The sequence below is a fragment of the Nyctereutes procyonoides genome, unplaced genomic scaffold (assembly GCF_905146905.1).
Source record: "Nyctereutes procyonoides isolate TBG_1078 unplaced genomic scaffold, NYPRO_anot_genome, whole genome shotgun sequence".
NCBI lineage: Eukaryota > Metazoa > Chordata > Mammalia > Carnivora > Canidae > Nyctereutes > Nyctereutes procyonoides.
In genome coordinates, this window is record NW_026575140.1 from 70,156,018 (window position 1) to 70,172,312 (window position 16,295).

At 41.2% G+C, this 16,295-nt stretch overlaps 1 protein-coding gene across 6 annotated transcripts in view; it reads right to left on the reverse strand.

Moving 5' to 3' along the window:
- Positions 1–16,295, reverse strand: part of USP28 (ubiquitin specific peptidase 28) — a 67,839-nt gene that overhangs the window by 25,873 nt on the left and 25,671 nt on the right. For 4 of the 6 annotated variants that reach the window (XM_055304771.1, XM_055304770.1, XM_055304772.1 and 1 more), the window contains 6 exons: positions 9,737–9,842; positions 8,675–8,834; positions 3,749–3,835; positions 2,902–3,039; positions 1,995–2,068; positions 1,033–1,112 (listed from right to left, as the gene is read on the reverse strand). In XM_055304771.1, the coding sequence (XP_055160746.1) occupies positions 1,033–1,112; positions 1,995–2,068; positions 2,902–3,039; positions 3,749–3,835; positions 8,675–8,834; positions 9,737–9,842 (645 nt within the window). The remainder of the gene's footprint in view (positions 1–1,032; positions 1,113–1,994; positions 2,069–2,901; positions 3,040–3,748; positions 3,836–8,674; positions 8,835–9,736; positions 9,843–16,295) is intronic. The other 2 variants (XM_055304773.1, XM_055304769.1) reach the window with 1 other exon arrangement.

The window sequence follows — 16,295 nt, forward strand, 5'->3', positions numbered from 1 at the left end:
CTTGGATACCTGAACACTGACTAGATATTTGATTTTTTTTTAAATTTTATTTATTTATTTATTTATGATAGTCACAGAGAGAGAGAGAGAGAGAGAGAGACACAGAGACAGAGACAGAGACACAGGCAGAGAGAGAAGCAGGCTCCATGCACCGGGAGCCCGACGTGGGATTCAATCCCGGGTCTCCAGGATCGCGCCCTGGGCCAAAGGCAGGCGCTAAACCGCTGCGCCACCCAGGGATCCCTAGATATTTGATATTAAGTGCTATTTTTTTTTGGAGTGAATAGTGGTATTGGGTTGTTATACAGAGAATATCAGAAGCATAAGAGGAAAAAGGAGTTTGGGGATGTCTGGTCATGGACTAATGGTTGCTGAGTTCATGGGGGTTTTTAGAATGCTCTATCTGGATGATAAAAATTCTCCATTGTGAAAAAAAATTTACAATTACACATGCAGCTTTGATAAGTCTCTAAAATAGAGAAAGATCTTTGACAGTCTAACTCATCAAAACCTTTTGAGATTAAATATTAAATTGGGGGACAACTGGGTGGCTCAGCGGTTGAGCGTCTGCCTTTAGCTCAAGGCATGATCCCAGAGTCCCGGGATCAAGTCCCACATCAGGCTTTTTGCATGGAGCCTGCTTCTTCCTCTGCCTATGTCTCTGCCTCTCTCTCTTTGTGTCTCTCATGAATAAATAAAATCTTAAAAAAAAAGTTTAAAAAAATAAATAAAATAAATAAATACTACATTGGAAGAAACAACACAGAAAATTGAGTAGCATCACCAGGTCTGACATTAATACTAGGTTTGGGCTGTGCAAAGTATACAATTTAATTAACAACTCTGAGATAAAAACACTATGCCCATTTTATAGATGAACAGACTGAGGATCCAAGCATTCACACAGTTTGTCCATGTTACACACATACTAAGAGGTAGAGCCATACCCGTAAATGCCTGACTCAAAAGCCTTTTCGACGAATACAGATAGTCACACAAGTCTAGAACTAACATTTACAGCAGAGAATTTACCTTCACGAACCCCTTCAGTGAGGAAAGTACCGTAGAATAGCTGCACCATTGGATTTTCAGATTTGTTCCTGGGATTGCTGCTTTTAAGAAAAGGAAAACAGTTCTCTATCATTTGGATCAGATAAGCACTACACGAAACCTAACCAACATTCAAAAGCAAAAATAGTACATTTTCATCAACCTCCAAAGAGCCAAGTATGGTCCAAAAAGTAACAGGTTAACTCAGTTTAAATACTCATTGAGCAAATATATAGGCATGAGAGCTGGCTGTGAGGAGCTGAAAGTCTAACGGGAGAGTCCTACATGCAGAGAAATACTTGTATCTGTATACATTCAACAAACGCATCTACACCCAGTGACAGATGTATATAAATTCTAGAATAGGACAGAAGCAACAAGAATTCACCCTCTTTGCACAGTTCTGCAAATAAACAGAAGTTTTCCCAGTAGTACAACAGAAATGGACAAGCCCACCTTAACATCTTAACATGTGTATTTCTTTTATTTAGAGTTAAAACGATTTAGAAAATTTCTCGCCATCTACATTCAAAAGGGGATTCTTTGAATATTCTTTGCCCTGAATTTCACTTCTGAAGTTCATTTCAGTGACTGCAACGATTAAAGTTGATTAACCCGTCTTACACCGCCACGTTCACATCTAGGATTGGTTCGACCTTTTAACACATTGGGTAGCACAGGCTATGATTTTACAAAGTTCAGGGTTATGGCCCTTTCAGTAAAAGGTGGCAGGTTAAGATGATTATCTGCATCTTCAGGGAGAAAAACTAAAGGCAAGGAGGATAAAAAAATGACAAGTATCTGAATGGTTACCCCCTTGAAGTTTGGCAAAAACCAGCAATTCCTACTTGAGAAGAGTAGTTGCCCTCCCTCCTTGAATTCTCATTGGACCACTGTGAGTAGAAAGGCTATACAAAAAAAAAAAAAAAATCCTCAACACTCACTGAACATTAACAGCTAGCTGGAATGCGTCCTCTAGCCAATCCAGGAGCTTGTGTGTGAATTCACTCACATCTTGCTACAAGAGAGGCACAAATTGCATAAGAGTTAGACCCAGTACCATACTTAGGGACACAAAAATCTGCCCTAATCCTACCAATGATTAAGATTCTATTACTATTGAAGGATTTATTAAGGACAAGCAGCATGAAGAGACAAAGGAACACCGGAAGCCAGCTAACTGCAGAGACGAGCAGCCACTGACCAGCATGTGGCTACGAGGAGATTGGAACACCACCAATTCCAGCCACGTCTATTTGTAAGAACACACAAAATCTTCTAGGTAGGCCTTAAAAAAAATAAAAAATAAAAATAAAAAAATTTTTTAAAAAGGTCGGGAGAACAGAGCCTAGTGCTGTAGAACAGGAGGAGGTCAGAATGGAGAAAGGACACTTTGATGAAACATTTTGAGTGTTCGATAGAACTGTAGGACCTTTGGATAATCAAAGGGAAAACTAAATTTTATGAAGAAGGTGCTCCTCCAATGGTGATGGCTGTGTTTTCTAACAGAAGATAGAGAAAGGCAATTACTAATGTCTAGGAGAGAGAAATAGCTCAGAACAGCTGCTCAACTCAGGGTCTAGATGATGCTGCAAATGGGATTTTTATCTGGGCCGTTCTGAGGCGCAGGGGGAGTCACAGGGCTTTACTTTTGTCAGCAACCCTTTGCTCTGATTCACCGAGGTTATCTTCTGACCTCCTCCTCTCTACTCCAACAGCCCCAGTCTGCTTCCCATCCCGTGTAGTCACGTTCAGAGCTGATCCGGAGCCACATTACTTGGATAGCAACAAGGTGTGACTTCAAACTTCACAGACTTTGAGGGAAACATGGGGATAACAGGCTTTTCGTACCTGCTGTTCCTCAGGTGATCGGAATGCTCCCTTTAAGAGATCCAGGGCTGCTGAAGGGTCTACAAATTTGCGATTTGATCCCATCATCAGAGCAAACAAGTACTGCAGCTCTTGCATAAACACGATATTTCTCTTTTCCTGTGGAGAAGATGGCAATGTGTGCTCTCACAACCCCCCATGTAGGAAATCAGAACGCATGAAAGAGAAAAGTTGTAAGAGATCCCTCCCTGACATTTACCTAGCTCTAGGTCAGTCAGGACACAGACTACCCCACAGGCCCTCTGATCCGGTCTGTGGAGGGGATTACCTTAACTGAAATATCCATGTGGAAGCCAGGAGGGGAGTGCTGTTGGAAAGGCAAAATGCTTATTTTCTGAAGCTGCCCTCCCTCGCATTAGGAAAATGCATCCCCAAAGTGAGATCCTGGCGAGGGTTGGATCGCTGGCAGGAAGCCATGTCCTGTGGCGAGAGCTGAACGACCACAGGCTCTTCTAGAAGGGTCCAGGCCTCCAGCATTGGGTCACCCACTTTGCAACCCACACCTGAGCGGGAGGGAAAGGAAAGGACACTACACGAACATTCTGTGACTTAGAATTTCTGAATCTCCTGCCCAGAGGCAGAAGAGCTGAGGCTGTCAGATGACTTGCCACTTTCTGGGAACTGTTCTCATTTTATTCCTACTTCATTTTCATTTCATGTTACAAAGAAGGAAAAAAGCCATCTGGAAATGAAAACAAATACTAGCACAAGCCAGAGGACATCACAGCTATCAGTGTGGGCCAGAACTTAAAAGCCTTTGGGATGAGAGGGACCAAACACGAGTGAGGACTTCTCCACACCAACTTACTGTGTGACTTGGACAGTTTTCAAGAACATTCTGTGGCAGACTGTAGCTGAGAACAAGTCTTCGAAATTCAGGCAGTTGAAAGAGAGACTGAAATAAACAAAGAGATTCATAGCCTTGCTTTCAAGATAACTGCAGCAGAAAGATCTTTTACCTTGAAAGTGCATGTGACTATCACCTGCTATTTCTACCACTGCGACATCTGAGGGAATGATGGCTATGTGTACAAACTGAGCCAACGGAATAGTAATTCTTTAAGGAAAAAACCAGAAACATCACGGGTAACAGGAGGGATGGATTAAACAAGGTAAAGTTCATGTACACAATAGATCGTTATATAGTCATTAAAATAACGTTCCAGAAAAAAATATTTTCCTAAAATGAACTAGTACACAGCTGTGAAAGTGAATGCCCAAGAGCTTTAGGATCAACATGGAGAAATCTCAGAGCTATATCCTGTGTGTTGAGGGATGCGTACAGCTATGGTCTTATCTGTGGGGAAGGGAGGCTGTGACTGGAATGGGGACAGCAAGGCCTGGAGAGCACAGGGAACCCACCATTTATTTCTAAAGCTGGGTGCTGAGTGCAGCAATGTGGGCTACTCTCCACTCTTTGTCACAAGAACTGCATTAAAAAAAATTCAGTAGCAGTAATCTCTGGCTTATTTATAAAGCATACGTAATCCTACTATGAATATCTTCTGAAGATTAATGTTTGTAAAAATCCCTTGTATGAATAGAACTCCGCATCCCAACACACTCCTCAGACGAAAACCCCTCAGGAAAGACCCAGATGAACCACTCTGGAATGAACGTCCTGGGGAGACAACAGCCTCTGGCTTCCCTCCCACTCCCCCAGCGAGGCGGGGATTCAACCAGCAGGGTGAGCACACAACTGGGTGGTGCCTTTAGGATCAGGTCACATTGTTCCATCAACGTGCTACCTGGAGCCAGGGCGAGACTGCTCTGCTCTCGACTTGATCTGCTCTCTCCTCTTCCCACCTCACCTGTGCCCTCCCACGTGGGGCCACTCTCACTCTGCTGACGTGGCCCTGACTCTTCCCAGAACTTCTGCTCTGCCATGGGAAAACGGGCTTCACATTTCCAAGTCACTCCTCTCTACCTCCTCTCCTCGCCCAAATCTGGATTTCCCCAAAGACACCGCCATTCTTAAAAACCCTCCAAGTGTGAGCTGATTACATTTCCCAATCCAGTATCCACATGACACTCTGGCATCTGCTTCTTCTCCTGTGTCACTTAATTCTATCCCCCTCCTCCACTCATCAAAGTTCAGAACTTCAGAAGAATCTTCGAATCCCCTCTCTTTCTTAACCATGCACATCCAAGGAGAAAGAAGTCACCTGGACTCTGGGGTGCTCCTTAGAACCACCTCCTCCTACTGTCCCTATCAAGTGCCCTCATGGGTCTCCCCTCACTGCTCACCTGGCTCACTGCACAGGGTCTCTCTGCCTCCAGGACCTCCCCTGTACCACTTCACCTGCCACACAGGTTCCTCTGTCTTCCTAACAGGACTGAAATAAAGCTCCTGATTCACTGACACCTGCCATAGGTTAACAGCTCTTCTTCCTTCCCCAAGTCCTGTCTGTACCCAACCCAACAGGACACCCTGTTAGCTCTGCCCTCTGAATAAATCAAGAATGCACTTCCATGGCTACTGGCTAGGTCCAGGCCAGCGTCACCTGCCCCATGGACAAGTGTGGCAGCCCCCTGCAACATTCACTCCACCTGTCCCTCACCCCCTGCCCCCGTTCTGCACTCCTCACAGCAGCCACAGCGAGCCTTTTAAGACACAAGTCAGAGTCACTCCTCTGCTCAGAGCCTGCAGTGACTCCCCAGCCTCACCTCCAGTGACTCTTCCCTCTGCTCCTAGCATCCCAGCCGCTCGAGCCTCCCGGATGCCCCAGGAGCACACCAAGCCTGCTCCGACCTTGGGGCCCGTGCTCTCGGGTTTCCCTCACCTGGAATGTTCTCCCCCAGAAGCTGCCGGCCTCCCTCCCTCACCTCTTACATATCTGGCACCTGCTCCAACCTCATCCTCCTGGTCAAGGAGGCCTAACCTACCTTGCTGCACCCTGCTCCAATCTCTCCTGCAGCAATTCTGCTTTGCCTTAACCTGCTCCTACTTCTATCACACCAATTGCAACCTAACATGTTATATACATTTAGCTGCTTAATTAACTAGTTACTTCTGCAGTTTACTGCTCCTTGTCAGTCTTGCTTCACAAAAATTTAAGTTCCATAAAGGCAAGGCCCTGTCTTGGTTCTATTCATTCCTTTATCTTAAGGGCTTAGAATAGAGCTGGACATACAGTGAGTGTTCAACTGATATTTGGTGAAGGAACACAAGCACTTCCAGCCCGCGGACCCCTTGGCTACGCAAGCATCTTCTCTCTAGTGAGGCAGTCCTCTATTCCATCTCTACACCGGTATCTAAGGTCACACCCAGGATATGTCAATTCCTGAGACTTGGCCAATTCTCAGACCTCAAATTCAAAAACTCTGCTCTTGAATCATAACCTATCCTCTGGCATTACTGACCCAAGCACCCCCAGGACATCTGTTCTGTAACTTCATCAAGGACCCAAGCAAAAGGACGCTTCCTGTTCTCCCAAATCACTAGTCCTTCCTGTCTTCATTCCTCTCTCTCTCTCTCTCTCTCTCTAGCTTTGATTCCATGGTCTTTAACCATACTTCATTTCATTAACTCCTCAGACTTTCATCAAACCCAGGAAATTTAGGAAAACCTAAATTAAGTTTCATTTTCCACTGAAGAGTCTCAGAGTGCTGCTAAGAAGTCCTGAGGAAAACATGTCCTACTGACATCGCTATGCATCTAAGGTCAACACACTCAAGTAGACATGCAGATTCTAGAAATCCCACTATTGTATCCTGGTGCCAACGGGTTTCCCACTGACCATGGCAAGCCTCCTTTAACTTCCGAGTCCATCCTTTCTCCATGGCTTCAGAAAGTGGCTGCTCAGGTCACAAAGATGATGACTTTAAAGTACCTCAACTGTAGTCTGCAGCCCTCATCTTCCTTCCCCCCTCCCCTACCACTCTCCTGCCCCTTTCCTACTCAGGGCCAAGCCCTCGCTCTGGGCTTTACATGCCCTCTGCCCAGGCTCACTCAAGAATCTTGCTCAGTGGTGACCTCTGTTCCTTTCAACATGCCCACAAGTGTGAAGGTTGAGGAGGCTGTGAATGCAGGTAAGGTGCTCAACCTCTCTACTCACCCCACAAAAGGAATGACCGATGTCTCTAATTCCACATTCCTTTTGTCGTGCTATTCACAACACAAACACCAGTCATCTTTAAATAGTAGTGGCATCATCTCGCTTCTCTGCTCTAAACCTTCCAATACTTTCCTACCTCATGTACAAATCTTAAGTCCCCATCATGACCCCCAGCACCCCCTCACCTCCACTACCTTTTTGATATCGTCACTGTCTGTTCCCCACACCCTTGAGCACTCAGTCCTGTCTTCTTCCTATTTCTCAATACGTTAAGCAAGTTCTTGAACCTGGGTCTTTGTACTTGCTCTTCCCTCTGTCTGCAGGGTCCTTTCTGTAATTAGAAGATGCATTCCCTCACCTCCTCAGGCCTCTGCGCAAACACCCATCTGATCAGAAAGGCCTCCTTCTCCGTCCAGCTTCTCTACCCTCACTCATGTTTATGGCACTTCTCACCACCTGATACATATTTTACTCTCTGTCCCATTCTTTTCAAAGGAAGCTCTAATAGAGCAATGGCTCTGATTTATTCATGCTGTTCCCTCAGTGCAAACACAGTGCCAGGCACAGTCAGCTGAATGAGTCCAGATCTGACGTGTGGAAGGGGAGGTCTCTGTTTCTGGCTGAGCAGCTGGGTAGATGTCAAGTGCCGTGAAGGACAAGACTGGAGGGGCAGGATTATCTGCTGCTCTGTGGCCATGTTAAGTTTAAAGGCACCTGGGAGTTATTTCTAGAAACTCTCTCTAGGGCATTTCGTCCACTCCCTTGGCTTTATCACCATCTATATACTATTGATTCCCAGAGCTGCATCTATAGTCCAGTTCTTATTACCAAACTACAGATTCATGTAGTTAACTGCCTACATGTTTCTTCACGTGACACTCTGAAGGCAGCACAGGTAAAACTGAAATGATATCCCACTCTTCACGCACACCCAAACATTCCTCTTCTGGCCTCAAACAGTACTATCACCCACCTGGTTCCTCAAACTAGAAACCCTGGAGTCTTTCTCAACTCTCAACCCTATATCCAACTGCCCCACCAAATCCTGTAGATCTGATGTCCTACCTAACTCTAGAATGCTTGTATTTCTCTCCTTCCATGGCTACACACTTCTCTGTTGCAAGCCACCATCATTTCCTGCCTGGATATTTCTGACCGCTTCCCAGCCAATGCTTTTTCCTTACAAACTCTTGCTTGCTCTGCTGCAACATGTGATTCAATAAATGCTGATCCAAAACACCTATTCACCATTTTTACAACTACAGGATAGTCTGTTTTTAGTATTGCCCAATTTGGACACCAGAGCATCTAAATCCAAACACAGGAAATCAACCAAAACACAATAATATCATGAAGAAAATAAAACACCCCAGTCTTACATATCTGTTTTCATTTTTTTAAGATATGTTTCTCATATTTCAGTTTAATAAATTACAAAGTTGTTTCTGGAAGACACAGTTGTCTCTTAAAAATATCATACCTGAGGGGCACCTGGATGGCTCAGTCAGTTAAGCATCTGCCTTTGGCTCAAGTCATGATCTCAGGGTCCTGGGATGGAGCCCCGAGTTGGACTCTGCTCAGCAGGGAGTCTGCTTCTCCCTCTCCATCTACCCCTTCCTCCCATTTGTGCTCTCTCTTTCAAATAAATAAAATTTTTAAAGAAAAAAAAATCATACCTGTATAACAGCACTAAACCAACACGTATTGCCAATATTCTTCAGCCCAACTGGCCACCCATCAACTCTCCTCCAGTCATTAGGATTGGGATTTTCTCCCCAGACTTCACAGCGTTTTCTCTTGGAGCGTTTAGTTTCTGCAGAGGCTGCCTCGTGCATCCTGTATGATGTATTATATGTGGAGAATGTTGGTAATCTTTCATAGATAATTCAAAATGCCAGATAAACTATTTGCTGACTGGGCTGCATCATTGCTGGCTATACAGTAACTATAAAATTATAATGCAAGTGAAAAGTAAGGTTTAGACATAGATGTTAATCCTTCCATCAGAAATTACTACTTATAAGGCCCATGATGGAAGCGAGCTGATGCTCAAGACTATTTACAGCTACTGTATTGAAAGTTTTAGATTTCAGCAATAGTGCCTGATCTCAGATCTTGCCACTGAGAGAGGCAAGAGAGACACTCAACTAAAGATAAGAGCCTTTAAACTGCCTAGCACACAAAACCTGGCCTTATGTTTCCCTGAAAGAACAACTCTCTGGTGTGAGGGAATAAACATGTCCGGAAACTGACAGGCCACCACTGGAACTGGATGTTTATGAGCAATACCAGACAATCACCAAATTGGCACCAATTCAAAAAAGATATCCTTGGTCACTCCTGAGACAGGGTAGTTGAGTGATAACTTTGATTTTCAAAGAGCTGACAACACGACCCTTGAAGTTTACAAAGGCTCTGGGTTTATAAAGGGAATATATAATGTTAGATGCTTGCACCAGGATGGGGTTTCTACCTCTAGCAATTGTAAACTACAAAAGCTTACAGACTTCTATTCAAAGACTCCCAGCTACTGTAAGACCCTTATCATGTTTGGCTTTGCCAAAAAGTAAACCCAAGAGTAAGTAGCCTAATGTGAACTTAAATTATCCTCTAAAAGAAATTTCATTTGGATGCAAATAAAAGAGGTCAGCAGAATGGTCCCTCAGTGGCATCCACAGCTCTTAACCCTTCTACCTACATGCTAATGCGGGGAGCTAATGACAAATTATAACAATAACCTGTTCAGATCTCTCCCATCAGCTTGAATTTTGGGGGATTCCAGTAGACTTAAAGCAATGGCAGCCTGAAGATCATCTTTGTTATCATGAGTAAGGTCTATCACTTCTGTAAGATAAATAGAAATTTAATTAGTCTACATGTAGGCACCAATGCCCTTCTGGCTATATGGTAGGAAAAAAGGCAAAAGCATTCACAAAACCTGATATGCTCCCTAGCTCTCACTACAGTGGCTCATCTGTGGAACAACTTTATCACTCTATGTCAAAGTCACATGTGTAACTCACAGTTATATGGCAAACTTAAGATGAGCCAATAAGCTGTGAAAATGCAATGAATACCCACTTCTGCAGTCTTATTCCTGTATCTTGCAGGTTAAGTTGTCTCTTTACCTGTCATCATAAAATGTCAGCTAAGCATTGAACATTCAAGGTACAGATATTTTCAATCTCACACAAACTATTTTAGAGGATAGAGGACATACTCCTCAATTCATTTTATGTAGCCTGCATAACACCTATCCCAAACCAGCCAAGAATAATAAGAGAAAGGAGAAACAACAAACTCACACACAATCACAGATGTAAAAAGAGAAACATGGTATTAGCCAATAAAATCCAATAATGTACCTCAAAAATCAGATATTAAGACCAAGTTGAGTTCACTGCAGAATGCAATACTGAGTTAACATGAGAAAACAGACCAGCAGGATATGCTTAGAGGAATCATCACCCTTACCAGATACAGAAAAAGTATTTAATAACAACATTCACCCACTATTCAGGAATAAAAACCCAAGCCAACTGAAAAGAAAAGAGAATATTCTTAGGCTTAGAAAAAGTAGCCATGAAAAGCTCACAGCAAACTTTATACTTAACTGTGAAAGGTAAAACCAAAGGTAAAACCACTTAAATCCAAGACTGTGGAGATCCCTGGGTGGCTCAGCGGCTGACCGCCTGCCTTCGGCCCAGGGCCTAATCCTGGAGTCCCAGGATCGAGTCCCCATCGGGCTCTCTGCATGGAGCCTGCTTCTCCCTCTGCCACACACTCTCTCTCTCTCTCTCTCTCATGAATAAATAAATAAAATCTTTTCTAAATAAAAAATAAAATAAAACCAAGACTGAGACAAAAATGTCTACCATCATGACTTTTATTCAGCAGGGTTCTGAATGTTCTGGCTAGTTCAATAAGAAAATAAAAGAAACTAGGGGCGCCTAGGTGGCTTAGTCACTTAAGCGTCCGACTCTTGGTTTTTGCTCAGGTCATGATCTTAAGGTCGTGGTATCAGGCCCTGCATCAAGCTCTGTGCTCTTCTCCCTCTGCCTCTACCCCTCCGTTGTCTCTCTCTCAAATAAATAAATAAAACTTAAAAAAATATAGAGAAGGATCAGAAAATAAGAAAAACAGCTGTCATAACTCACAGATAATAATCACCTATGAAGGAAACCCAAAATAATCTACAGAAAATAGCTATAAATAATAAGAGGTGATGAGCTAAAAGATCAATGTACAAAAGTTAAGTGAATTTCTACATATGAGCAATGAAGAATATTTAATTTAAAAAGGAAAAAAACAGGGGATCCCTGGGTGGCGCAGCGGTTTGGCACCTGCCTTTGGCCCAGGGCGTGATCCTGGAGACCCGGGATCGAATCCCACATCGGGCTCCTGGTGCATGGAGCCTGCTTCTCCCTCTGCCTATGTCTCTGCCTCTCTCTCTGTGACTATCATAAATAAATAAAAATTAAAAAAAAAAAAAAAAGGAAAAAAACAAAGAACACAAAACTGCAGTAATCAAGAGTGTATGCTTCTGGCATTAGAACAGGCATATAGATCAATGGAAAAAAAGAACTAGGAGTCCAGAAATAAACCCTCCTATTTATGGTCAATTGATATTTTTTTTAAATGTACACAATCTGCCCACTACGGAGTCCAATGCAGAGCTTGAACTCACCATCCTGAGATCAACACCTGAGCTGAGATCAGATGCTCAATTGACTGAGCCACACAGGTGCCCCAATGGCCAATTTATTTTTTGACACAGGTGCCAAGACAATTCCACGGGGAAAAAATATCTCCTCAACAAATGGCACTGGGACAACTGGATAGTCACATGCAAAATAGTGACTTTTAACTCCTACCTCCCACCCTTTACAAAGATGAACTCAAAGTGAAACAGGCCCTCAATATCAACTCTTAAAAGAAAACAGAGGTGCAAATTTTCATGATCTTGGATTACACAATGGTGTCTTAGAAATGATGACGACAGCCAAAGGCTGTCACTAATATTAATATTATAATATAATATATACACATATATAATACCTTATATTATATAATATAATTATAATTATAATATAACTGATAATATTCTGAACACACTAACAATTTTAAAGACATAAAAAGAGGGCAATGGGATGGAACTTGCTTCTTCGATATGACAAAACAGACTACACGCAACACTATCTGTAACACAGTCATGCCAATTAAGCATCTAAATCTATAGGAAAGACAAGGGACAGGAAAAGCCATTGAAAAATAAAACAGGAAAAGATTTTACATTGGCAATGGATAAACAACCATAGAAAAATAGATAAATTTGACATCATCAATATGAAAAACATTTAGGCTTCAAAGGACACCATCAAAAAAGTGAAAAGACAACTCACAGAATTTTTATAAATCATGTATCTGCTAAGACACCTATATATGGAATATGCTTTAAAAACTCCTGCAACACAATAAAAAAATAAATAGCCCAATATTAAAAATGGGCAAAGAATCTGAATAGATATTTCTCCAAAGAAGATATACAAATGGCCAATAAATACATGTAAAGATGCTCAACATCATTAGCCATTAAGGAAATGCAAATCAAAGCCACAATCAGATATCAGTCTGCACCCATTATGATGGCTACTATCAAAAACAAAAAACAAAACAGGAAAAGTAACAAACGTTGATAAGGATTTGGAGAAACTAGAACCCTTGTGTGTTGTTGACTACAAAATGGTACAACTGCTATGGAAGTTTGAAGAACTGAGTTTGGCAGTCCTTCAAAATGATAAACATACAAAGCTTCAGGACACTGGACTTAGCAATGATTTCTTGGATATGAAACCAAAAGCCCCAGAACAAAAACAAAAACGGACAAATGGGACTAAATCAAACTTAAAAAAAATTTTTTTATGCATGAAAGGTTATAGCCAATAGAATAAAAAAGCAACCTACAGAATGGGAGAAAATATTTGCCCATCAAATAGCTGATGAAAGGATTAATGTCTAGAATATATAAATAACTCCTACAACTCAGTAACAACAACAAAATAATAAAATAACCCAATTAAAAAATAGGTAAAGGACTTGAATAGATGTTTCTCCAAAGATAACATACAAATGGCCACCAAGCAGATGGAAAGATGTTCAATATCACTAATCATCAAAGAAACTGCAAATCAAAGCCACAATGAGGTATCACCTCAAACTCATCAGGATGACTATTAAAAAAAAAAATCAAAAAACACTATACCAAATAACTAGTGTTGGTGAAGATGTGGTGAAACTCTGGAATGCTTGTGCACCACTGGTGAGATTGTAAAATGGTGCGGCAACTGCTCTGGAAAACAGTACTGAGGTTTGTCAAAGAAATAAAAATAGAGCCACCACATGAACCAACAATGTCACTCCTGGGTATGCATCCAAAAGAAATGAAAGCAGGGTCTCAAAGAGGTATTTACACACCCATGTTCACAGAAGCACTATTTCAAACAGCCAAGTAGTGAAAACAGCCCAAATACCCACCGATGAATAAATGGGTCAACAAAATGTAGTACATAGATACAAGAGAGTACAATTCAGCCTTAAATAGGAAGGAAATTCTGACGTGCTACAATATGAACCTCGAGGACATCATGCTGCGTGAAGTAACTAGTCACAAAAGATTCCACTTAAAAGAGGTATTCATTCAGAGTAGTCAAAATCATACAAAGTGAAATGGTGGCTGCCAGGAGCTGAAGGGAAAAAGGAATGAGAAATTACTGTTGAATGGATACAGAATTTAGTTTTGCAAATGAAAAAGTTCTGGAGATAGATTTCAATATGAATATATTTAACACTACTGAACTGTACATTTAAGAATGGCTAAGATGGTAAATTTTATACCATTTGGTTTTTACAACTAAGAAAGAGAATCCCAACCAATAAATTATGAAGTGATGATAGAATATTACCATTTTGAAATCTCCAATAAAATAATCTCAGCAATAAACACCAATGGCTGCAAAAATAGATTTTATAAACAAATATAGCTGATAATATTCTGAACACACTAACAATTTTAAAGACATAAAAAGGGCAATGGGACGGAACTTGCTTCTTCGATATGACAAAATAGAAGATAGACTATACACGCAACACTATCTGTAACACAGTCATGCCAATTAAGCATCTACGTCTATAGGAAAGGCAAGGGACAGGAAAATCCATTGAAAAATAAAACAGGAATGAAATCAGCAAATTTCAGAACATGTAAAATATGACAGAACAAAGGATTTAATTTCTTTGGACCTTAAACTGCAAGAAAAAAGGGGGATTATTGATAAAGAGTCTCTTAAAAGACATTCAAACATATTTAATGCTTTAATGTCATCTGAATCATTATTTTCACAAGCCAACTGCAAACATATTGTTACTGAGACAATCAGGGAGATTTCTACACATTGGCATTTGAGCCAGATTAAGGAATTAATCATTTTTAAAGGGTGACAATGTTGCAGCTATGAAAGTAGTCCTCTTTTAGAAATATTAAAACAAGAAAGTTAAACACAGGACTGTTATATGACCCAGTAATCCCATTCATGGGTACATAACCCAAAGAATTAAAAACAGATACTCATGGTGCCTGGGTGACTCAGATGGTTAAGCACCTGCCTTCGGCTCAGGTCATGGTCCCAGTGTCCTGGGATAGAGTCTGGTTCCCTGCTCAGCAGGAAGGCTGCCTCTCCCGCTCTTTCCCTCTGCCTTTGCCTCTCCCTTGCTTATGGTCTCTCTGATACTCAATGAAATAGAATGGGAAACATGAAAATCCAATGTAACGCATAGCTGATACTACAGATCGTGGTCAAATAAAGCCTTCTTAATAAAAAGCACCAGGATAACTGAGTAGCTGTATGGGAGGGTAAGGGGGATGAGGAATCAAACCGTATCCTTACTATATGCCTTGCCCCCTCCCCCACTTTAAATAAGTTAAAGAATGTGAAAATCAAACCATCACAATTTTAATATCCTATGACTTCAGGGTATAGAAGGAGTTCTTAAAAAACACAAATCACAGAAAAAGACATAAATGTATCTACAATAAAATTTAGCTATTTAGTTATAATTTAGTACATCACCATAGTGTGAAAACACAAGTCACCGATAGGGAAAAGATGTATGCAACACACAAATCCAAAAGAATGGGTTAATATCACATATGTATAAGGCCAGTATCAAGAGATGTATCTTATTATCAGTAAGATAATATCAGGAATCAATTAGAAAAAAGCAAACAAATAGAAAAATTGAGGCAGAAGACACAAAGAAATCTCACAAGGAAACATGAATGGTCAGAAGGAAAAAGATGCTCAATCTCATTACCAATGTAAAAAAAAATTCATTGAAAATTCACAAGACATTTTATATCAAAAATATGGGCAATGATTTTATAGACTAACAAGTTTGAGAGCAATAGCTATTGCCAAATCCTGTTAGTGGGATTGTAATAAATAGTTAAAAGAATCATTTTGGAAAATATTGCCCATAAAATTGAAGACAAGCGTATTTTACTACCCATCAATTACACTCCTAGGTACATACATTAAAGAAGCCCTTGCATACATGTAATAGAAACATGAATCAAATGGCTCACAGCAGCCTTGTTTATAATAGCAATAAATATATTTTAAAAAAAGGGAAACTACCCCAAGTCAATAAACAAATACATAAAATTGTAGCATATTCACCCATAAAATACTACACAGCAGTGAAAGTAGAGGAACTAGTTATAAACTTCAACAGAAATGAGTTTCAAAAAGAAAAATGTATAAATAAAATAAAAAAAAAAAAGGGGTCAGCCCCGGTGGCTCAGTGGTTTAGCACCGCCTTCAGCCTGGGGTGTGATCCTGGAGATCCTGGATTGAGTCCCACGTCAGGCTTCCTGCATGGAGCCTGCTTTTCCCTCTGCCTGTGTCTCTGCCTCTTTCTGTGTGTGTCTGTCATGAATAAATAAATAAAATTTAAAAAAAAATTGCCTTTAAAAAAAAAAGAAAAGAAAAATGTTGGAATGCCTGGGTGCTTCAGTGGGTTAAGTGTCTGACTTTTGGTTTTGGCTTGGTCACCATCTCAGGGCTGTGAGATGGAGCCCAATGTCGCGCTCCACACTCGCCCAAGAGCTTGCTTGGGATTCCCTGTCTCCCTCTCCCTCTGCCCCTCCCCCCTCTCTAAAATAAACTTTAAAACTCTTTAAAAACGAAAAATGTTGACTGAAAAGAATCACTATTTGCACTGAAATATATATACAAGGGT